Genomic DNA, 24,440 nt, shown 5'->3' on the forward strand with positions numbered 1-24,440 from the left:
GTATCTGTACCATTGAGTTCAGAACTAGTGTAGGGTTGAGGCTGAGGTGAGAGCATGGCGCAGGGTCTGAGACCACGGGCTCTGGAGACTCCATGGTGCTTGCCCCCGGAAGCCAGCCACGGGGCTGTGAAGAAGCCAGGCCACACGGAGAAGCCATTCGTAGGTGCTTTGGCCAACCCTCAGCTGACAGCCAGTATCAACCACTAAACACGTGAATGGATTTAGTCTTCAGATCATTCTAATCCTCCAAATTTGAACCATCACACTTGACACCAAGTGGAGCAGAGATGAGATACCCTGCCCAGCCTTGCCCAAATTCCAGATTCACAGGCAAAATAAGTGTTACCATTTTAAGCCAGTAAATTTGGGGGGTAGTTACGTAGGGCTAGATAACAGGGACATGATGTTTATGTGTTATTCTAAATCGCCACCGATCTTCAAGGCAACTCACAGGTGCAGAGTCAAGTAGAAGCTGGAGTTTTTTGCAGAAAGGGGGGCTGGAGGACTGGGCTGAGAGAAGACAGAGCTTGGTCAAGCTATTGGGCAAATATGAATGAGAGGTGAATGAGGAGTTTTGGGGGCACAGTGAAGGGCACGGTGAGAACTGGACCCATGATTTGTCATACCCTCCCTCCCCTTCATGGTTCTGTGAGTTTTCTAAATCTCCCGGAGAAGGAAGCTAGACTGAGCAGATGCCAGATCCTGACAAGAAGGTGGAAGAGAACTTGGAGGTGTGTAGATGGCCAGCACAGGAGGAGAGGGTGGCGGGCTTGGGAAACACAACACCTAAGGAAACACAATGAAACGAGATAGCCCGCATATTGTTTGCTGTTGGTATGGAAAGGAATCTTCGAGATTATTTTCTAGATAAGGAGAACCAAGCTCTGGCACTTGGAAAAGAACTAAGAACTAATTGTATAGTAGGGAGAGCACAATTGAATTTCAGAGAACACAGGTTCAGTGTGGCGAGAGCATGAATGAGTAATGGGTCCAAAACAGCTTTCCAGATAGGGGGTTCAGAAAATTGAGACAAGCTAGATAATAATAAGCTCTTTTCTATATCTAAGAAGGGGAATGGTAGGGTAGTTCATTTAAAGGTGAGGGCAGGGAGTCATGTTGGAAATCTTCTCCATGATACCATGAAGGACAGATCTCTCATTTTGGAAGGGAAAAAATTATACCAGATGCACAGAAGAGGGAAACCATAGTGGGTGACCAATTTCCCATCAGTCTGGCCGTGGTACTTCAGGATACCCAAGGTCTGTCTGCCTGCCTGGTGCGTGGATGCAGGGGGGAGGAGGCAGGCAAGGGATGATACTAGAAGGTAGTTATCTGACTTCCTCATTGCCTTTGAGGCTATAATAAATAGATTTTATTTTTTTTAAAGATTTTATTTATTTATGACAGAGAGAGAGAGAGATCACAAGTAGGCAGAGAGGCAGGCAGAGAGAGAGAGAGGGAGAAGCAGGCTCCCCGCTGAGCAGAGAGCCTGATGATGCAGGGCTTGATCCCAGGACTCTGGGATCATGACCTGAGCCGAGGCAGAGGCTTAACCCACTGAGCCACGCAGGCGCCCCAATAAATATGTTTTAAAACTAAAAACCAATGGTGTAGGGGCTCCTGAGTGGCTCAGTCGGTTAAGTGTCTGCCTTCAGCTCAGGTCCTGATGTCAGGGTCCTGGGATCCAGCCCCGCCTCCAGCTCCCTGCTCAGCAGGAAGCCTGCTTCTCCGATTTCTTCCTCTGCCCCTGCCCCTTCCTGTGTGTAGTTGTACTCTCTTCCTCTCTCGCTCTTTCAAATAAATAAACAAAAATCTTTTTTAAAAAATTAAAATAAAAAGCACTGATGTGAATCTGGGCGGAAATCTTCTGGGCGGCGACTTTGATGAAGGTCACTGAAGCCCCCACATTGCTCATTTCTCCTCCTTCCTTTCCAGCAACACCCTGCATCAATTATCCTCCCGAGGAAAGAACAAAAAACAATTTCAGTATCTAGAGTAGAAGAGGAGAGTATTCATCATAGTGGAAGTTGGCAGGGCAGAGCCTTCCCTAAACCCACCCGGGGCCATTTAAAGCTTTTCTGCCCCCTCTAGACTAGCACAGGGGCACATGCATCAGACCTCAGAAGAGGGAAGACGCTTATACAGAACGCAGTACTAGGTCAGGATGGGCCCTTGTCTGGATGTGTCTCCTCTTAAGCCCCGTTGTCTAAATCAGGTCATGTCAGCTGTCAGTAACATTTCATTCTTCTTTTCAGAAGATGCTGTCAAAATGCCAGTTAGCTTAGAAGTTGTGCACGGGGTGGTTAATTGGCTTTAAATTAAAAAGAGAGACGCCAATGTGGTGCTGGTTTTAATGCAGAGAATTATTCTAATAGATAGGGATTCTAGAAAAAAAAGTAGGTTAAGTCTAGATGGAATTGATAGGCTATGAATGAACCCAGGCGATGTTTTTGAATAGGGAAAAGGGAACGTGTTACTACTACAACCTTAGTTAGGATTCACTGCAGGGTCCGGAGCCCAGCCTGTGCATACGTGATGTGTAGCCCAAGGGCTCCCCTGAAGATGTCAAGCCCACGTACTTAACCCTCCTGTCCAGCCGGTGGAACTAAGAGGAGGCAATATGTCTTAGAATTGGGGATTACAGAAGCTGTTGAAAGATCAAGACAATTTCTCTGCCTTCAGGGAGGGATAAACTAAAATCATTCTATATGTATTAAATTATTGTTTGTAAATTATGTATCTATGAAAGACCTCACAAAGGCACCCTGGGGGAGCTATTTAGAATTAATTCATCGCTGTCGGGAAATTGTTCACATGCAACCTCTCATAATTCAAGCTCAGACTTCCCTTCTCATCCTTTTGTGGAGAGACACGCAGTGGCTGGTTATTATCTTCTTGATAAGAAGCATCCACCTTCTTAATCTCTTTTTCCTTATGTATATTTGATCCTGAAACCTTTCCTCATATGCCCTTAAACAATATTCATTGCCTCATGCTGAGCTCTTCCTGAAGTCGGTTGCTCTTTAATTGTGAAACCCAAGCTGGGCTGTGTATTCTAGAAAAAGTCTGGCCAATTCAACATATAAAGAGCTATGATTTAATGATCCTACGGTCCAGAACTTCCTCCCCCAGGGCCACACTCGCTCTTTAAACCACAGCATGAGGATGGCTGATGGCCATTTACTGTCTTATTTTACTACCAGACTTGCACTGGACTATTCCGTCTTTCTCAATACACTCCTTCACCAAATGTTTCCTTCGTGAGCCAGGATTAAATGGTTTTGATTGGTTGTTCAGTGAGGATATGGGACCCATTTTCTAAACATTAGGACCTACACGGTGGAACAGTCAGAATGTTTGTGTCCCCCACCCACCCCAATTCACTTAGTAACTGAGCTTCCTCTCATTCCAGGTCCTTGGCTGCGGCTCTGTCGCCCAGGCTATCCTCAGTCGAGGACACTTTGGAGGAATTGTCACTATCAATGTTGGATTTGCCATGGCAGTGGTAATGGCCATTTACGTGACTGGAGGTGTCTCTGGTAAGTCATAGGAATAATAGCCGCCATGCATCCATTCCGATGGGCTCACTCAGCGCTGGGGGCTTTGCGTACCCAGTGTATTTGCATCCCAGCAACCCTGCAAGAATAGGTATTTGATTCTGTTTTTATAGATGTTAAAATCAAAATGGCCAACAGTGAGTGACTTGTGCAAAAGCCGCATTTAACTAAAGATGAGAGATGGTCTTGATGAAGTCCTGAAAGTTCATTTTCACTTTTGTTCTCTTTGCTCTTGGAGACATGTCTTGAAAGAAGTTGCTGTGGCTGATGTCGAAAAGGTTGCCGCCTATGTTCTCCTCTAGGATTTTGGTAGATTCCTGACTCATGTTTAGGTCTTTTATCCATTTCAAGTTTATCTTTGTGTATGGTGTCAGAGAGTGGTCGAGTTTCATTCTTCTACATATAGCTGTCCAATTTTCCCAGCACCATTTATTGAAGAGACTGTCTTTTTTCCACTGTATATTTTTTTCCTGCTTTGTCAAAGATTATTTGACCATAGAGTTGAGGGTCCATATCTGGGCTCTCTACTCTGTTCCCCTGGTCTATTTGTCTGTTTTTGTGCCAGTACCATGCTATCTTGGTGATCACAACTTTGTAGTAAAGCTTGAAATCAGGCAACATGATGCCCTGTTTTGTTTTTCTTTTTCAATATTTCCTTAGCAATTCAGGGTCTCTTCTGGTTCCATACAAATTTTAGGATTATTTGTTCCAGCTCTTTGAAAAATGCCCATGGAATTTCGATTGGGATGGCATTGAAAGTATAGATGGCTCTGGGCAGTATGGACATTTTAACAGTGTTGATTCTTCTGATCCATAAGCATAGAATGCTCTTCCATCTTTTTGTGTCTTCTTCAATTTCTTTCATAAGTGTTCTGTAGTTCTTCGAGTACAGATCCTTTACCTCTTTGCTTATGCTTATTCCCAGGTACCTTATGGTTCTTGGTGCTATTGTAAATGGAATCAATCCTCTAATTTCCCTTTCTATTTTTTTATTGTTAGTGTATAAGAAAGCAACTGATTTCTGTACATTGACTTCATATCCTGCCACATTACCAAATTGGTGTATGAGTTCTAGTAGTTTGGGGGTGGAGTCTTTTGGGTTTTCCATATAAAGTATCATGTCATCTGAGAAGAGAGTTTGACTTCTTCTTTGCCAATTTGAATACCTTTTATTTCTTTTTGTTGTCTGATTGCTGTTGCTAGGACTTCTAGTACTATGTTGAATAACAGTGGCAAGAGTGGACATCCTTGTCATGTTCCTGATCTCAAAAGGAAGGCTGTCAGCTTTTCCCCATTGAGAATGATATTCACTGTGGGTTTTTCATAGATAGATTTTATGAAGTTGAGGAATGTTCCCTCTACCCCTATACTTTGAATCATTTTAATCAGGAACGGATGCTGTATCTTGTCAAATGCTTTTTCTGCATCAATTGAGAGGACCATGTGGTTCTTCTCTCTTCTCTGATTGATTTGTTCTATCACATTGATTGATTTGCGAATGTTGAACCACACTTGCATTCCATGGATAAATCCCATCTGGTCATGGTGGATAATCTTTTTAATGTACTGTTGGATCCTATTAGCTAGGATCTTGTTGAGAATCTTGGCATCCATATTCATCAAGATATTGGTCTGAAATTCTCCTTTTTGGTGGGGACCTTCATCAAGATCAAAAGCAAAGGAAATAGTCAACAAAACAAAGAGGCAACCCACGGAATGGGAAAAGATATTCGCAAATGACAGTACAGACAAAGGGCTGATATCCAAGATCTATAAAGAAATCCTCAAATGCAACACACACAAAACAGATAATCATGTCAAAAAATGGGCAGAAGACATGAACAGACACTTCTCCAAAGAAGACATACAAATAAATGGCTAACAGGCACATCAAAAAATGTTTATCATTAGCCATCAGGGAGATTCAAATCAAAACCACATTGAGATACCACCTTACACCAGTTAGAATGGCCAAAATTAACAAGACAGTAAACAACATGTGTGAAAAAAAATAAAATTTAAAAAAAGAGAGAGACAAGAGATAGGGGTTAGGACTCAGAACTGGCTGGTTTCTTTCTTTCTTTCTTTCTTTCTTTTTTTTTAAGATTTTATTTACTTATTTGAGAGAGGGTATGTGTGTGAGCATGAGCAGGGTGAGGCACAGAGGAAAAGGGAGAAGCAGACTCCTTGCTGAGCAGGGAGCCCGATTCGGAGCTCAATCCCAGGACCCTGGGATCATAACCTGAGCCGAAGGCAGACGCTTAACTGATGGAGCCACCCAGGCACCCCTGAACTGCCTAATTCCTAAATGGAACTCCTACATCCTGTTCTTCATGTGCCAGTAGGATCTTTTGCCTGTTTCTACCCCGTGATTGGAAGCCATTCCCAGAGACCCTGCACAGAGCCCAGTGAAGATCACTCCAACAGAGCCAAGTCCCTGCACCTTTACCTACAGCAATCACAGAAGTCTGGGCTACTTGCAAAATGGCTGGTGTTCTTGTGGGTGGGCAGGTCTCACAGAGCAGCACTCTTGGTTGAATTCTGCCCCGAGGGGTGGGCTGATTAGAAACCGTTCACAGAGTTCTGAGAAGCAAAAATGAAATGATGCTACTTAATGCAGCCTGTAACTCCGGAGAGATCTGTGGAAATGATGCAGTTCTCAAAGGCGCTCAGAATTTTCCAGCAGCCTGGTCAGAACACTGAGGCAAGCTGGCCGAGGCTGAGGGACGACGGGGAAGACCACGCACGCCGGGGCTCTGTGCAGGCTGCTGTGCATACTCTGTCCCCTTTCTCTATAGCAGCGCTTTGCAGCAGGCATTCCAATCTCCATGCCCCCAAGTGACCCAGAGCTCGGAAATAGTAAGACAACGGTGAGAGTCCCACAGCTGGTTAAGAGGCAGAGCAAAAACTTGCCCCAGGTCTACATGACAGCAGAGCTCCTGTCCCCACCATTACACAGTGTTCACAATGGTCTATTCTGGGCAGGGCGTGACATTACAAGCAGGGCCTTTGGGCAGAACAACCCTGGCAGAGGATCCTGTAGTCAAGCCAGCCGGCCTGGTGGCAGCTGCTGCCACTGGAACATTGAAGAATGGCTGCCCCGACCCCCTGGGAGCCCCACTGGGCTGGGCCCCTGGAACAGTCATCTGCTGGCTGCCCCCTTTCCAGAGCACGTAGACTCAAATGGTGCGGCGGTGCGGGTTAGGGAGGCCTGTGTGTGTGGTTGCTTCGGCATGAGCTGTGTCTATGTTCACACTCTTGTCAAGTCTCTGCTGTGATCCCAGCACTGTAGTGTCCACCAAGACACCAGAGTAGGCAGGGGACTCTCCTAATGATAGTGCAGGAGACAGCAGACACAGATCAGTCCTGGCCTTAAATCAGCTTGCGAGACATTCCACTGCTGCCCCCTCTGTGCTCCCACTACGTTCACACAAGGCTGGCGGCCACAGACTGGGGAATAGAAAGGTGGGTGTACTTTTGGGGTAGAGACATGGTTTTGGAATATTTCACCTACATAATACCCTGAATTGAACATCATCACATATTTATTTAGAAAAAATTGGTCCCAGACCCAACCAGCATAGGTAATAGCTTTCATCACCAACGTGGCCCATGTCTGTTTGCATCTATTAATATACTCAGGGATCTGGGCCATCTCCATAGGAAAAAAAAGGCAGAGACCAGCAGGCAGAGGACGAGAGGGTGGGAGATGGCATGAAGCCTTCCCATCTGGGCCCTGGACTGGGGTTAAGGCCAGGTGCTCAGATGAGTGAGAGCTAGAGCCTATAGGACTATTTCTACCAGAGGTTCTTTCCAAGATGAGGGTTAAGAGCCAACCAAATTGTTCACCAGAGTCTGTAGGACCCCAAAATATAAGTAGAGCATTTTCTGAGCCTGGTTGATACAAGGCAGTATTGGGCTGAAAAGGAAACTTAGCTCCCCATCTCTGGAATCTAGCGATCCTAGGCTCCTTGAGGACGGGTGGCTTTGGGAACGTGCAGAGACCACACACAAGCCCACCGTTGACACGCATACAGACATCAGTATTGGTTTAAGCAGCCACAGGAATGGGACAGGAAGACTGTTGCGGAGAGGAGGTGACTTTCTCCTGTGGCTACAGCTAACATACTGGTTTGTGAGCACATAGGAGGCCCACTTTGAGGATTCCAAAAATAACCAATGCATAGTGGGTATAAACATAAGTAAGATCCCATTTTGTGGTCACAGACTGGTGAAGTCAACTGACATCTGGTTTTGCAATATAAAACATTACCTTCCTGGAAGGAAGTTACCACACCTTTCTTCCCTGTGAACATGCCAGTGGTCTATCCCTTGAATCTGGCCAATCAGAACTCATGACTCCCCCATTAATGATGCAGCATCCAACCTTGTGTATGCTGTCTCTTACATGGTGGCTGTTTTGATGCAACATTTTATAAGCCATGTAAATTCTTGCAAAAGCAAAAGAACTTTGCATCCTGACAAATAAAATATTAAGGTTGTCTCTCTCACAGTGTGAGAAAGGAGGCGACCTGCCCAGGGCAGCATCTGAAAGGGTTCATTCTACTCACCTAAGACTTTCCTCTCAGGCCTGGTGGGCTCCAGCTCTGCCCTAGGCTCTTCTCAAGAATCATCTGATTGTCACAACAACCTGGATGGAACCAAGACTTGAGGGCAGCGCTCCCCGAGTCCCTCACTCGTGTTCTTTCCACTACACTGCTCTGCTTTGTGGGGCAGTGAGCCAGGCTGGGCACTCACCCCTGCAAGGAGAAATCTTCCCGCTGCTTTGCAACACACTCTCCTAGACACACCCTCTCGGATTCCCAAACAACTTTCCCTCTTGGCAGGCCTTCACCGTCTGCACTACCCAAATAAAGGCCCTTGACCATTGACTGACTCAACTTCCATATTTGGAACACCTGCTGCCTGCCTTGCATTGTGTAAAGTCCAAGATGAAGAATGAGCACCCTGCCTCGGAGTGCTTGTAAGGAGCTAAAAAGCAGAAACCTACCCATAGGAAGTTTTATTTTGGAAGAGGAGCTTGCTAAACGGAACTCTGTAACTCTCACATTGATGCGCTCATCTGCAGGGAGCAGTTTTTGACTGGGGCTGATTTCTTATGGGCCCTTGTCCTTTCACAGTGGATCTCTCTGCGCTGGCTGGGTGCTGGCTCCCCTCCAAACAGCCTCTGGGAAAAGAGAAACAGGGCTGGCTTTGGGAACTTTCCACTGCCTGTGCACTCCCGTCTCCTAACCCCTGTTCCCAGCTACCTTAGTAAGTGGTGCTCCTGCTGGTCTCCAGACTTGGGGCTTTCTTAGATTTCAAAGTAAAACGAACCAGTTGAGGCGTTTGTAAGGTTTCAGGAAATCACCCATGCTTTGATATACTGGCATTTTCTTACTCAGATGAGCCCCTAAGTGGCACAGGCAGGTGAAGAAAGGACCCTTGAGGCTTAGCCAGCAGTGAGAACTGCTCCCTGCAAGCCCACTTGGGCTTGGAGACTCAAGAAAGCATTGCTTTCTTCATAGGGGGAGGCCTTCCAGAAACAGGCTGACCTATAGGTTTTATAGAGTCAGATGGTGAAGTTTCTTCTTCTCTCCTCCTCCTCCTCCTTCAACATCATCATCATCATCATCATCATCTGTTGTTCACAACCATGTCCCCACCCCAAAGGTCTACATTTCAGTGTGGTCACATTGACAGTGACTCTAATTCCCCCTCCACACAAAGTGTACTCTTCGAATGAACATCTTTCTTTCTTATTTTTTGGGGGGAGGGACTTTTACTTTCTTATTTTGTATTATGTTCGTTGGGATGAGCACTGGGTGTTATACACAACTAGTGACTCATTGAACACTAAACAAAAACTTACGATGTACTATATGCTGGCTAATGGAACAAATGAATATCTTTCATTTTCAGGAACTAACCCCATTTGCACTCAAAGATGATATTTGAAATGTGGTTTTCTTTCTGCCCACTAAGGCAGGGAAGGCTTATGAACATGGTGTATACCACTTCCATGTCTGGAAGCGGTATAGCATAGAACACAGGCTCTAGAATTCATATCAACCTGCATTTGAATCTGATTTCCACCACTTAACTAATCATGTGGACTTAAAAAAGTTAATTTACTTCTGTGCCTCAGTTTCCTCACCAGTTAGAGAGTAATACCCACCTCACTGGGTTCTTATAAGGGTAAAATGTATATAATACCCCAATAATAACATATGGCAAATGTTCAGTAAATGTTGTTACTAGCAAAGCCACGGGGGTATTGGTGACCTACCACTGAGCAAACCCTCTGTGTGATCTGGTGACCAAATGAGAAACCAGGAGGCTATTCTCTAGCGGGAGCTTAGATTGGGGTGTTGGAAGCATTGCTACATTTGCGTGTGTGAGAGAAACACATTGTTCCTGCAGAGGAACTGAGCAGAATCCAGACACTGTGATCACCTCAAAGTACATGGAGCCCCTTACCTCAGTGAGAAGCACAGTCCACCAACCAAGGTTCATTTCCCCCTTAGACATCTCTTTCCATCTTAAGATTGTTGTATCTCCTCTGGACATGGGCTGAGGAACTGCTAGATGCAGATTTAAATATTAAACAATATGTTGTATAAATATATTGACTTAAAAAACATATTGATGTTAACAGATTATATCAATCTCTTGGAGGTAATTATTTCATAGACGGATAAAAGCCTGGGAGGTCAATGATAGTGAGGTAGACAGTAGACCGACCATAGAGACAGAAAATGAACCTCTTGAGTACAAGTTTCTTCCCATCTCTCACTCCCTTTTCAGAAAGCTAAACTTCCTAGACAATGTCTAATGGTTCATGTGAATTATTGGTCTCCCTTTCCTCCCCATTCAAACACACACACGTGCACACGCGTGCGTGCGAGCACACACACACACATACGCATACGCATACACACACATGCACACTGCGCGCACACACTCACCTACACGTAAGCCTCTGCCTCTTCACACAGTTCTCTACCTAGAAGACCGAGTTCTGCCTGAGGTTTCTAGATAAGGTTTTCTGTGTTAGAATTCTCCCTGGCCTGCTGCTAACATCCCTAACCGTCTTTCTTTCTTGCAGGTGGCCACATCAACCCAGCTGTGTCTTTTGCAATGTGTCTTTTTGGACGAATGAAATGGTTCAAATTTCCTTTTTATGTGGGAGCTCAGTTCTTGGGAGCCTTTGCAGGAGCTGCAGTCCTCTTTGGCATTTACTATGGTGAGTAGGGCTCCTGAGCCCAGGGGTTAGGGAGAGCTGGCCCTGACTGGGGAGTCAGAATTACTTGTTAAGAACAGATGAGCTGGGGCGCCTGCGTGGCTCAGTGGGTTGAGCCCCTGCCTTCAGCTCAGGTCATGATCCCAGGTCCTGGGTTCAGGCCCCACATCCGGCTTTCTGCTCAGCGGGGAGCCTGCTTTCTCCTCTCTCTCTGCCTGCCTCTCTGCCTACTTGTGATTTCTCTCTGTCAAATAAATAAATAAAATCTTTAAAAAAAAAAAAAAAAGAACAGATGAGCTAAGACAGGAACAGGAAAGTGTTCCACATTCAGCTGGCAGTTCTAAGAATTCGAAGTTCTGAATAATGTGGTCAACATTATCATTAGGACAAATTCACAAAGTCTCTTAAGAAAATGGTCACAATTTAAATGGAGGGCAGAACTAGAAGTCTGTCTTTAGGTCCAATCAGTACTACAGTGTGACCAGCCACAAAATTAGCAATAGGCCAGTGGATTCTCCATAAGCTTTCTCCAACTTGGCTGGGAGAGAGGGTGTTGACTGGTAGCAAAGGTTGTGATAATTAAGTATTCAGAGCAGGAATCTGGAACAAAGTCTTTGAAAGGAAGGGCACGGTTGAGAATAGGCTAGGTGGGGAATCTCTTCCCCATTCTGTCCAACAACCAGGACATCTGATCTCCAACATTCCTAAAGGAGAAACAGTACTGGTGATCAAAGACCCAGACTTTAATTCTGTACTATGTCAGTAAGTAGCTGGGGGACTTATGTAAGCCATCTGACTTTGTCAGTCTCAGTTTCCTCCTCTGCAAAACGAGGGACTTGACTTCTAAGACCCTTCAAACAAAAAAAATCTTGAGATTGCATGAAATCAACTGTTGAAGTAGTTCCTTCTGTCTAACCCCCATAGAATATGAGTTTCCTGACCCACTGGCTAAGGTTGACTCAAGTGTGGAGTGAACCATGGAGGGCAGCCAGGGCTTTCTATCTTTGACGTGATATCCTAGAATTTCTATGGGCATCTCTAAAACTGCCAGGCTATGAAATGAGGAGAGAGAAATGGAATAGGTCCACCAAGCTGGACCTGAGTGTTTGTTTGTGGTTGTTTTGCACCAGACCTGGCATAGGCCTCCCTCAGCTTTACCCAGAGAACACTAATGTGCCAGAGTTCTCTCTTCCACAGATGGACTTATGGCCTTTGCCGGTGGAAAACTGCTCATTGTGGGAGAAAATGCAACAGCCCACATTTTTGCAACGTACCCCGCTCCATATCTGTCTCTGACAAATGCGTTTGCAGACCAGGTAAGTGTCTGTTTACCAAAGACTGGACTTCAGGGAAAAGATACTATCTAATAAGGGGAATGCACAGAAACATTATAGTCCGTTGGACTGGGAAGGCTGTGTTCCCAAAGTCAGAGGTCACTAGGCATAACCCAGGCATTTTTGACCAATTTTTCCCTTTACCAAAGTCGATACCACTAACAAAGTTTTCTGCTTCCTTGTTAATAGATACACTTGAGGGCACCTGGGTGACTCAGTTGGTTGAGTGTCTGACTCTTAATTTCATCTCAGGTCATGATCTCAAGGTTATGGGACTGAGCCCCACCACGGGCTCCCCACTGGGCGGGGAGTCTGCTTGAGATTCTCTCCCTCTCCCTCGGTCTCTCACCTTGCTCTTTCTCTCTGTCTCGCTCTCTCTCTAAAATAAATAAAATAAGTCTTTAAAAAGCCTGCATACACTTGTTTTGCACTGGTTGAGGTCCAGAAAAGAATGGACAACAGGACATTTCAACCCCTAAAGGGGCAAATAGGGTTTGCTTTCTGATCACTGTCTCTTCCACACTCTGAACTTGGAGGCCACAAGAAAAGACATTTCCATCACAGTTCAAGGACTATGAAGTGTGACAGTTGAACCTAGAGCATCGCTGGATCCTCTAAGTCTCCTCAGGCGCATAGGTTCATCGAACCTCAAGGTAGCTAGAAGAGTCTCTGCTCTGTGGACATCTTAACAAGCTGCACCCAGACACCTGCGATGTAGCCGACAGCACGGTTCTTCTGGTCACCTTGTGGCAGGACCAACCTTGTCAACCTGAGGGCCTCTTCCTTCCTTACTGTAGCCCAGAAAGCCGACTGGTCAGCCCAGAAGGAAGAAAGGAGGGAGGGGGGCAAGGAGGGAGCACATCTCCAGCAACTCTCAGTCATTCTCTTGTGATCATGATGGGGCAGGCTAGAGCGGGCGTGTGTATAAAACGGATCTTCCAGATTGCCAAGTCTGTCCACCTCCATTTAATGGAGAGATGAGAAAATCCACGCCCTCATGCCCTCGGTCTTTTTCCTCTTCACTTTGATTAATAAACCAAACAGGCAACAAGTCTTTCTTGAGCTCTCTCCATATGCTCAGCCCCGTGGCTGGAGCTTGAGGGACTGACAAGTAAATGTGAGTCGGAAAGATCCAAGATTTGGAGTCTGAGTGCCGGAATTAAAATAACAGTTCTGTGCCAACTCCCTGAGCAACTTTAGCTCGATTACCGAGCTCTGGGGGTCTCATGTTTTCATTTGTAAAGTGGGGATAATATGAGCACTTATCAGATTACTTTGTAAGGATGAAGTGAATAATAGGAGGAAAATGCATTATAAACAGTCTCTGCCCAGGAATTTTGAATAAAACGAAGAACAAAATGATCACCTGAAGATAAAAGGGACAACACAAAAGTGAAGACAATTAGACTATAGGAGTCACATTAGTCATTTGGCACCAAGAGCCTAAATGAGCTGGGATGATGAGAAAAGTTCTGATGGAAAAGATACAGAGAGCTGTAGCTGCCAGAAAAAGAATGTTCTCCTAAGCTGGAAAAATAGAAGGATAGTATTCAGATGAAGTAGTTTAGGGTCTTACACTCTATTCCGTATGGGAATATTAGATTCATTCTAAATGTCACAGTTCAAGAGGGCATATACTACTAAAAGACATGAGCCAAAAGATGTCACACAGCAATGTGTGGAGAATGGGGATGTTTGCTCTAGGGGGTGTATGCGGGAGCTGGGGGGATGGAGGTGACGAGATGGACTAGTAGCTTCCAAAGAGTTGAAGGATTGTCAGGTGCAAAAGAATTTAGACTTGGTATGCACATGCTCCCTGGAGATTTGATGGAAGTTAGTAATAACAGGTGCTCAATAAATATTGATTAATAGACTTACATATTAATTATGTAGTATGTATTCACTAATATTTCTATACTAATTATAAAATTCTTGGCCCATGAAATTATGGTGAGATAAAGTTACATTATATTTAATAAAAGGAAGACCTTCCTAACAATCAGGACTGGGCTTTCTCTTTCAAGATTTCTCATGTGAATTCCATTAGAGGTAAGAAAGAAAGAATGCTGGCATTCTCTCTCTCAAACCTTGGCCTGCATTGAAAAGGACAGTGTCTTCATTCCCTTTGAAAGTGGCAGGTTTCATTCTACTAGAAGAGCCTGAGAGAACTGCTGTCATTCCCCTAACGTTTAGTACTGTTTGCATCTCTTCATTACAAATCAGTTTTTCCCACGTATCTGTTTCTTAGTTCTATTTTTCTCTTATGAACCTCTGTTCACTTCCTTTGCCCGTTTATCCGTTGAGTCTCACGTTGTTTTTCTCGCCCGTCCGACGGGGCATCTCAACTGTTCTGCCAGCTGGAGGCTTGCCTTTCTGTTGAGCGCGATGGTAGCTTAGCAGGATAGTTGTCGCGAAGGTAAGTCTCTGGAGCCGAGCTCTCGTGGTCCACACCTGACTGCCACTGACTGGGCAGGCGACCTTGGCACGTCACGAATGTGTAAATGATGCCAGCCCTACATCAGGGCTCGCTGTGATGAGAAGAGAGCCTGGCCTGCTGTGCCCACCAGTGCGTGTTGTTTGTTACCACGTTTGTTTTTCACCAGAGGGGGTGAATTCTGAGGTGGGCGAGTGAGCGGAATATAAGTTAAATCCCTTGTGCATTTTCTCCCTCCCCCAGGTAGTGGCCACCATGTTCCTCCTCATGATTGTCTTCGCCATTTTTGACTCCAGAAACTTGGGAGTCCCCAAAGGACTAGAGCCCATTGTCATTGGCCTCCTGATTATTGCCATTGCTTCTTCCTTGGGACTGAACAGTGGCTGTGCCATGAACCCAGCTCGAGACCTGAGTCCCAGACTGTTCACTGCTTTGGCAGGATGGGGGTTTGAGGTCTTCACGTAAGTAATGGTGGTGTTGGGGGAAGAGAGAGTCACGCTGAGCCTTTACTGGGAAGGGCTGCGCTTGGACCTTGGAGGTCCAGGAGAGTTCAGTTGGGAGTGTGGAAATTAAGTGCATGTCCTGGTCATCGGCGTGGATTGTTTCACTGGTGCTTTGTGATATGGGGTGTGAGGGCAGGGAGGGGAGTGGGAGGAGACACATATGGACACAGATACAGAGAAAGAGGAAGAGAGACAGGGAGAGAAAGGCTCTAGGTAAATTCAAAAGAGATGGGCTTGACCTATATAATAATAATACTCAGTTGGTAGATGGTTTTATGTGAATATTTTGGTTGTACAAGTTGTCTGCAGATTCATTTTGTGATAAAGTTGGGCCTAGAGTTTCCGTCTTCTGATATGACTCTAGGGTTCTTGGTAGTGACCCATGTTATGCTTCACTCATTCAACAGATCTTTACTGAACACTATCTGCGCTGTGGTCACTGCTACGTAAAGGGAGATTTCGAAATCAGCTAAAACCCTAGCTTTGAGCAATACAATAAGAGCTCTGGCAACCGCCAAAACAAAGTGCTCAACCAACGTAGATAAGAGAGTGACTAGTTACACCTCGGAAGTTGGGAAAAGCATCACCAAAGAAGTGAGGGCTGAGTTGGGTCTTGAGGTATGAGTAGGAAATCCCTGGCAGAAGAGACATGAAAGAGAGCCCATGCACGGGAAATGGCAAGATGCCATACTTTCTACCTCAGAATGTGCTGAGGAAATACGTCAGCTGTTGGTACCAATCTTCCAGGACACACTGTGCCCATTTATTCCTTCCTGCTTTTGCCCCCATGCAACCACAGTGGTCTGTCCCCATCCACTTAGCACATCTCTCTATGGGAGAGGAACTCATGTTGGTTCATCAAGAAACAGAGCTCTAACATGGAGAAAGAGAAGTAGGAAAGACACATGTGAGGAAATTCTAGTTTGATATTTGCTGTGAGAAAAGACTTGAATGTCCTTAAAGGCTGACCTGCACGTATAATCATACACATGTGATGACTTATTTAGGTGAAAGTTTGGGCTGCCTTCACCAGTGTGAAAAAGTAGTTATTTAAATAACTGACACCAGTCAGATCACCACCACAGACAGGGCTGAGAGCTGCTGGAATGGAAGCATCCTGAGGACCGGGACCCGGCAGCTTCCTCACCGCTGTCCCCACGGTGATGAGACCAGAGGCTGGCATATACAGAGTCTCCAGAGAAGTTAATAAAAGCCTGAATGAAAGAATGGGCAAATGTTATGTGCCAGACATGTCCCAGGAGATGAGGAATACAAAGAAAATCAAGCAACATCCCCTATCTTTAAGAAACTGATAATGCAATGAGTTTTCTAGAGCAGTGGTTCTCAACTAGAGGTGATTTTTTTTCCACCCAAAGACAGTTGGCAATGCCTGGAGACATGTCTGGTTGTCACAACTGGGGAGGGTAGAAGAGAAGGTTGTTACTGGCATCGTGGGTAGAGAGAGGTCAGGGATATTGCCAAGTAAGCTCCAGCACCCAGGACAGATTCCCACAAGAAAGAATTATTCAGCCAAAAATGAAAGAATGCTCCACAGATGAGGAGCTCGTGGTCCAGAATGATTACCACTAGGACATGAAAAGGTTGAACAGAACTTCCCCAACCAAGAAGGTTCTTTTGTATCCTTCCAAGAGAGAATGCAAAACATGTATCAGCAAGATTCTCAGAGCCCAGAATTAACCTGACTTTCGTTAATCCCAGCTCCCAGAGCCTCACTCTAGGATACCGCTGCCCCCACGACCTGGTCTCCTGTTAGCTTCACACAGACCCCTGGAACAAAGAGGTCTCGAAGTCTCCCTTTGAGCCCTGTTTCAGGACTCACGCGAACTCTAGGAGGGATGGTCACTCTAAGATAGATAAAAGTCTTGTCTATCCTCTCTTGGCTTTGTGAAGTCAATGGTAGGAGATCGCATCTGGCAAAATGCTAGAATCCCCTACTGCCAGATGAGCTCCACGTCCCTGTCCCTTCGTGTCAGGGTCTTTTCCTCTCACACGTTCATTTATTCACCCCTGCAGCTACCTGAGCTCTTGCTCCAGGCCCTGGGCTGAGATGAGGAAACCGAGCAGCTACCCTTCTGCTTCCTTTGTGCTCTGTTCAGTGGGCTCAGCCTAGCCACTTCCACAGGCTGAAGCTGTCAAGTGTCGTTTAAGAGATTTGACTCGTTCACTTCAGCACATGGGAGGTTTGCAGCTCCAAAGTTAGGAATTATGGGGGTGGAAGTAGGGGCATTTTATAGTGTTTGGATGTGCCTGAATGGGGGACAGAGAGGAGACTGCGGGCAGAGAGGATCTGTTTATCATGTTTAAGTAACAAGTGATCTCGTCTAGCTGGAAGGGTGCGCAGAGAAGTCTAGAAAGGACAGCATGTCGGATCGCAGAGGATCTAGACTCCCAGAATGAAAAATTGGGGTTTGGGCTGACCCGTCTTTCGTAGATTATGGGAAGCAGCAAAGAATTTAGAGGGGAAGTTTGAGGGGTGCCTGGGTGCTCAGTGGGTTAAAGCCTCTGCCTTTGGCTCAGGTCATGATCTCAGGGTCCTGGGATCAAGCCCCACATCAGGGTCTCTGCTCAGCAGGGAGCCTGCTTCCCTCTCTCTCTCTGTCTGCCTCTCTGCCTACTTGTGATCTCTGTCTCTGTCAAATAAATAAATAAAATCTTAAAAAAAAAAAAAAAGAAGAGGGGATGTTTGACATGGTTAGAACTCCAATTGAGCTAAATTAATCTGACGTCACCATCTAAAATGGATTAAAAAGGAGAGAGTAGAGGAGTAGAAGCCAGTTAGGAAAGAGCTGGCTGGCTGGTAATCTTCAAAAATGCCCACGAAAACCTTGGAGGGATAACAGATCTCCAAAGTGTTCCTAGATCGTCCCACCCTTTCAGGGTTCCTCATCCCCAGTAAGCATCTCAGTAGCTACATTAGCTTGGGTCTACCCCCAAGGCCTCAGGTAAAACCAAGACTGCCTAACTCTCGGGTCCCCACTCGCCCCAGTCTGGCCAGGGGAGGGGAGCACCAGACAAGGGCCAGTCAGTCAATAGACCCCGGCTGAGTCCGGCTTTTCCCTTCAATATTATAGTGTTTTCCATCTAAGCGCTCTCCACGAATTCCCATTAAGATGTTCATGACTTCGTGGATGAAGGATCTCAGGGAGATTGTTAATATTTTAAATAGTTTACCCAAAGGAATGAATCCCCGATGCTGGTCCGTACCTTAAGCAAGTAACAAAGACATTGTCCTGACATCCCCCAAATCATGGCGTGTGAATGACACGGAGGACCCCTAAGACTGGGCCAGGCAGGAACCCACGTTTGAAGGCCTCCATTTCTGACCTGTGACCCTGGCACAACACATTCAGCCCCAACAGAAGGAAGAGTCCGGCCAGTGAAAGGAGGACATGTGCCCTGGCAGATACGTGGGACCTGGATCTGTTCGAGGACAGTGAGATTCAGTGGTTAAGTCACGATGAAAGAAAAGAAATGAGAGACAAATAAGGTGGCTTATACGTGCTTCATGTGTTTGCCCAAGAGAAGGTCCCTAGCTCTGTAAAGCCCACGCGCCTCTCCCAGGAAAGTCCTCCTGGATTTGGGGGCTCACCCCTCCTGAATATGGGGACACTGAGAGAGCCTCGAAGTGTAGCGTCATCTCAGCTGCGCAGTAAGAGCGACCTCTGGTGGCTGTTGTGCTCAACCTCAGGGCTCTTCCCCTGCGCCTGAACTCGTGAGCTAAGATTTCTGGGGACGATCCAGGCGAAAGGGATCGCCAGACAGAGGGCAGGATGAAGGTCAAGCACGGGGCTTAGTTCCTTTATTATTCTTTCTAATCCAAATGTGATACAAACAAAAGGCCACCTGGAACATATATGTGGTGACTAAGCATAATGATAAAAAGAACAGCCGCAAGCCTTTCCCCAACTGTGAAGTCCTCAAACAGCTCCTGCTATTTCCCCTGCCTCCTCCGCATTATTCTCAGTGGTGGTGATTATCATTCCCCTGCTTTACGCAAGTTTTATCTGAAATATATACACCCTTAAATAACTTTATAGTATTATTGAATAATTTTGCTTGCTTCTGAACATTGTGTTCCTTCCTATGGAGTTATTTAAATGAATTTCCTGCCTCTGAAGAAGATGGTGACAATTTACAGAGGCACCTGCTTTCTTCCGGAACTCTACTTTCAGTACAATGTACTGTGATTGAGGACTTCTGGAATCATGGCAGAAAAGAGAATCATGGCAGGAAAGCCTTATCAGAGAGTAACTTTAAGCTGTGACCTTGGGGTGCCTGGGTGGCTCAATGGGTTAAAGCCTCTGCCTTTGGCTCAGGTCACGGTCTCAGGATCCTGGGATCAAGCCCCACATCGGGCTCTCTGCTCAGCAGGGAGCCTGCTTCCTCCTCTCTCTCTCTCTGCCTGCCTCTCTCTGCCTACTTGTGATCTCTCTCTGTCAAATAAATTAGTAAAATCTTAAAAAAAAAAAAAAAAGCTGTGACCTCAAAAAAAAGCATGAAATTAAATTATATTTAGTAGGTAATTCATATATCCACCTTTCATTTTTTAAAATCCATTCATTGGCAAACATTTCCTGTTTATTTACTCTGTGATTGCCCTCCTAGGCCAACTATCCAGGAACCTCTCTACATCCTTCCATTCATAATCCCCAGGACTCATCATTTCAGGATGAGGGCAAAGCAGTTCCTGAATAATCGACCAGCATTTTCCCTAGATGACTTCAGTTTTGACAGTAGGTTCAGGGACTCTGTTTCCTGAAAGGAAAATAAAGGGGACCTATTCTCTCACAGGTACTAATAGCACATTGGACTAGATTGTCTGAAATGAGGTATATGAAAAATCTAGGATGATTTTTCAAGCTACAGTGAATGTCCTTATGCTTAGGTCTTGCTGAGTTAAAAGGGAACCATGAGCATGGGAAACACTGGCTTGTTAGGGAATAGCTAGTAATACTAGCTAGTAATACTAGGATCCAGGAGGAAGATCCAAGTGGTGTATCACTAACTTCTTGTTTGTTTTCAGAGCTGGAAATAACTTCTGGTGGATTCCGGTAGTGGGCCCTTTGGTTGGTGCTGTGATTGGAGGCCTCATCTATGTTCTTGTCATTGAAATCCACCACCCGGATCCTGACCCAGACTTCGAGACAGAACCATCTGAGGACAAACCAGATAAATATGAACTTAGTGTGATAATGTAGTCGTGTGCTCAGGCTGGGTTTACAATGGGCTGCACTAGTATTCTTATCAGAAAAGATGGCATCCAGGTGTCTGTGTTTTCATAAGAGTAGGATGGAATCCACCCAATTTTCTCTGCTAGCCATGTGAGGTGCATAATTGTAAACGCATTCAAGTCAAAGTTGGCAAATGCTGACCTCTTCTTCACCGGTTTCCCCCAAAATAGCACTGACTGTCCCCTGAAATAGCCTTATCTCCTGCTACGTTTGTTTCATCCTTTGATGGGAATCCTTATTACTAGGCGAGCACCGATAACTTAGAACCTTGACCGTGGACTTATTTGGATGATCTCAGCTGCACTACCCGTATGTAATAGCATTATGGAAGCTTTGTTTTTCCGCAAAGATTATGTTTTGAGTATCAACCAAAACTGAATTGAAAGACAAAACAGTGATTTCAGTTAATATATCCATGAATTAGGGATCCAGTAGGTCAACTGTACAGTTACATTCTGCCACTATATTTGTGTAAATACAGATACTCCTCAAACCTAGGAATATGGGAAACAGTAGAATACAGCTAGAAAGCACAGGGGAAGGACACTGTGGCATTCAGAAACCTCAGGAGACAAGATAAATTTGGGAAACCAAATGGAATTTTTTAATGGAAACCATTTATCAGATTAATCTCTTGCTCTTTGCATTTTAGAGGGCGCCAATTAATTTTCTTGTCTTTAGTATATAATAACCTAAAATACAGCCGTAACCTCAGTCATGAAAATTACATCACCCTATATTTTTAACTCAAATGCATTTTCCTAATTGTCCACTTGAGGACAGACATTTGACAAGTTAAGTCAACGGCTGCACTCATCCATTATTCTACCCGTGTCCTAGAAGCCAAAACTGGAAGCCATGGGATCCTGGTCTAGTGGAATCTTCAGGAGAGAAGGACCCCAGAAAGATAGTGTTACCTTATTGGGCTTTACCATTCACAAAAACACTTTCCCGTTTATTATCTCATTTAATCCTCATAATGACTGTCCAAGGTAAATGCTGTGCTGCCCATTTATTCAGACAAGGAAACAAAGTCTCAGGGAAGTTGAGTGAGTTGCCTAAGGTCACATGGAAAGTCAAACCTCATCTAATGCATCCTACACCTTTCAGAAGATCAATAACTAGTCAAGAATCTCGGCCAGCCCTCCTTGGCTGGCCAGAAGACAAGACGCTGGCAGCGGCCAGAATGTGTCCACCTTCTGGATATAATGTTCCTGGGACCCTAAAATATAAAGACCTTCATCGTGGGTTTTATTCCTGCTGTTACTGAAACACTAACCAAGGAAAGACATGGCAATTTGGTCCTATTTTTCATGTGTTGAAAAACATTATCTGAAGGCCTCCCCTCCTAGCCCACCCTTGCTCCTTCTAACTCTCGCTCCTCCTTCCCCACCAATCACAAAGATTACGTATGGGGACTTTCCCCTTGGTCAGGCTCTTCCCTGTGAAGTTCCCTAACTGATGTCACTTTGGTGACAAGTGTCGGTGAGTTACAAGCACCAGAGAAATTGCTCTACATCAAACGATACACCTTCAGTCAAACTGTTAAAAAGCCCAGCATTCCCAGAGGTGTCCAGTTCCCAGTTGCGTTGTGATGATAACAGAACAAAAAGCAAATGTGAAATGTCTCCAGTGGCCTATGTTCTATAATCTACCAACATGGAATTTTTTTTCTTGCTCTGAAACTACCTGGATATTTCCCATTTGAAATAAAATTGGTGGCTTTTTTTTCTAAGTTTTTATGAGTGCTGTGACTATTAAGGGTACATGTTTACCCTGTCTATAAATTGAGATCTCCTGGGGAGCTTTTAAAAAATACTAATGTCCCAGTTAATCATTTGTAAATATTGAAGTGATTCAAATGTGTAGTGGGGGTCGAGAATATTGACTTGGTTAGATTACATGTGTCTAAGGTTTCTTTGAGGACCATGTCTAGTGGTGGCCAGATGAATTCTGGAAGGATTCTCAGGCTTGGGATTCTTACAGATTTGAGAGCAGCGGTTCTCAATAATGGGCAGCTTTACCCCCTTCTCAGTCCCTTCCGCCACCCCTGCAAGGGGATATGTGGCAATGTCTGGAGAGATTTTTGATTGTCACAGTTAGGGCGGGAGAGTTGCTGGTGGGTAGTGGGTAGAGGTCAGGATGCTGCTAAACATCCTACAAAGGACAGGACAGCCCCCCCACCCCCACAGCCCACAATAAAGAATTCTTCAGCCCAAAATGGCAATTTGTGCAGAGGTTGAGAGATTCTGGATTTGAGAAAAGGCGAGGGGAGGAATAAGAGAAGACGCTAAGTCCTGTGCCCTGATTCACATTCTGCAAAAACAGAAATGCCAAACACGTGAGGAACAACCCCTGGGGGTCGGTGGATTATAATTATTAGAGAAAAAGGCAACCTAAATTTTGAGTTTTCAGGTTGGATTGTGGAATCTAGGATCCATGCAGGTGATCATTAGACACTAACTGGTGATTAATGACCGGGATCATGAAAGGAAAATGCACATTAGGAAATCAGCCCCAGGAAGACTTTTTTAAATGGGGAAAAAAAGAAAAAAGTCCTCTTGTTCTACGTGTTCACATTCAAATTCTCCCTCTCCCCCAGTTTACAAGTGGGTTTGCCTGTGGTGGATTCTTATGCCAGAGAATGTCTTTGTGTTTGAATGATCCGTATCAGAAGTCAAGTAGAGCCAAATAACCTATATTTTAAATAGATCCTTTAGGAGGTGGAATTTTAAAAACACCCCCCCTTCCTTGTTGATCACAAAACTTAAAAGAATCATTTACTTTTATGCCAAAAACAATTTCTCCATGATTCCCCAACCCTTTGAGATCTCAAAGTATGTCAGATGTTGTAGGACTTTTCTAACCAGTAGGAACCAGAGTCAATACTCAGCTGTTGAACAGGCTAAATGAAGTAGAAATTTAACAATTAAAATCTGATCCTTAAGATATAAATTAAATTGTTTACACACACACACACACACACACACACACACACACACACACACACACAGTCTTACATAAAGACACATCAGTACTCAAAAATACCATCATGGAAAAAGATATACAACTTCCAGTTAAAGAGAAGGGTTTACAAGTTTTATTAAGCCACAGAACCTAGTCAAATAAAATTTGTATAGTAACCACTAGTAAACCAAAGATGCTATAAATAGAAGAAGGGTGGGGAAGGAAAGAGAAGTTTCACTCTGCCTGTGTATCATCATGCTACTGCCGTCTGCCCCCACGCAGCCCAGTGCTGAGGGGTTTCTGAAAAGAAACTGTAGGTGTGTATGTGTGTAGGGGATCTTCAGAACATAATTTGAAAGCCATTGATAAAGGGCGTGGAACAAGTTGTTGATGAACATTTTTGTAAAAGGATTAGATTCAAGGATAGAACCTTCCAAAGGTCATGGTAGTTCAATCTCGGGTAATTTTCCAGACTTCTTCATAAAGTTTTTTAAAAAGATTTTGTTTATTTATTTGACAAAGAGAGACACAGCCAGAGAAGGAACAAAAGCAGGGGGAAGTGGAAGAGGGAGAAGCAGGCTTCCCACCGAGCAGGGACCCAGATGCGGGGCTTGATCCCAGGACCCTGGGATCGTGACCCAAGCCAAAGGCAGAGACTTAACAATGGAGCCACCTTAAACAGAACTACTTAACTCACCAAAAATCACTCACAAAGATGTTGATCAGTTCTCAAACTGGGAATTTAAGTTCTCTGAGATAACATATTTACTAATCACAGCAAATGGAGAGAAGCAGTATTAGTCCTGGGTTAATTACTGGGTTGACTCTCTAGGTCTCTATAAAAATACGTAAAGGGGTGCCTGGGTGGCTCGGGTTAAGCCTCTGCCTTCAGCTCAGGTCATGATCTCAGGGTCCTGGGATCAAGCCCTGCATCGGGCTCTCTGCTCAGCAGGGAGCCTGCTTCCCCCTCTCTCTCTGCCTGCCTCTCTGCCTACTTGTGATCTCTCTCTCTCTCTCTGTCAAATAAATAAATATATATATAAAAAATAAGTTGATAGATAGATAGGTAGATAATAAATAGGTAGGTAGATAGATAGACTGATCCACCAAGCCTGTCTCCCTCTGCCGCTCCCCCTGCCTGTGCTCTTTC

At 44.9% G+C, this 24,440-nt stretch overlaps 1 protein-coding gene across 1 annotated transcript in view; it reads left to right on the top strand.

Annotated features, from left to right (window-relative positions):
• The window catches only part of LOC111153310 (aquaporin 9), a 38,272-nt gene extending 16,307 nt beyond the window's left edge, over positions 1 to 21,965 (top strand). The window contains exons 2-6 of the mRNA XM_022512255.1: positions 3,413 to 3,539; positions 10,666 to 10,803; positions 11,998 to 12,116; positions 14,812 to 15,029; positions 20,116 to 21,965. Coding sequence (XP_022367963.1) covers positions 3,413 to 3,539; positions 10,666 to 10,803; positions 11,998 to 12,116; positions 14,812 to 15,029; positions 20,116 to 20,290 — 777 coding nt within the window. The 3' untranslated portion in view covers positions 20,291 to 21,965. The remainder of the gene's footprint in view (positions 1 to 3,412; positions 3,540 to 10,665; positions 10,804 to 11,997; positions 12,117 to 14,811; positions 15,030 to 20,115) is intronic.
• The last annotated feature ends 2,475 nt before the right edge of the window (positions 21,966 to 24,440 follow it).

This window comes from Enhydra lutris, unplaced genomic scaffold (assembly GCF_002288905.1).
Source record: "Enhydra lutris kenyoni isolate GAN:26980312 unplaced genomic scaffold, ASM228890v2 scaffoldscaffold31, whole genome shotgun sequence".
NCBI lineage: Eukaryota > Metazoa > Chordata > Mammalia > Carnivora > Mustelidae > Enhydra > Enhydra lutris.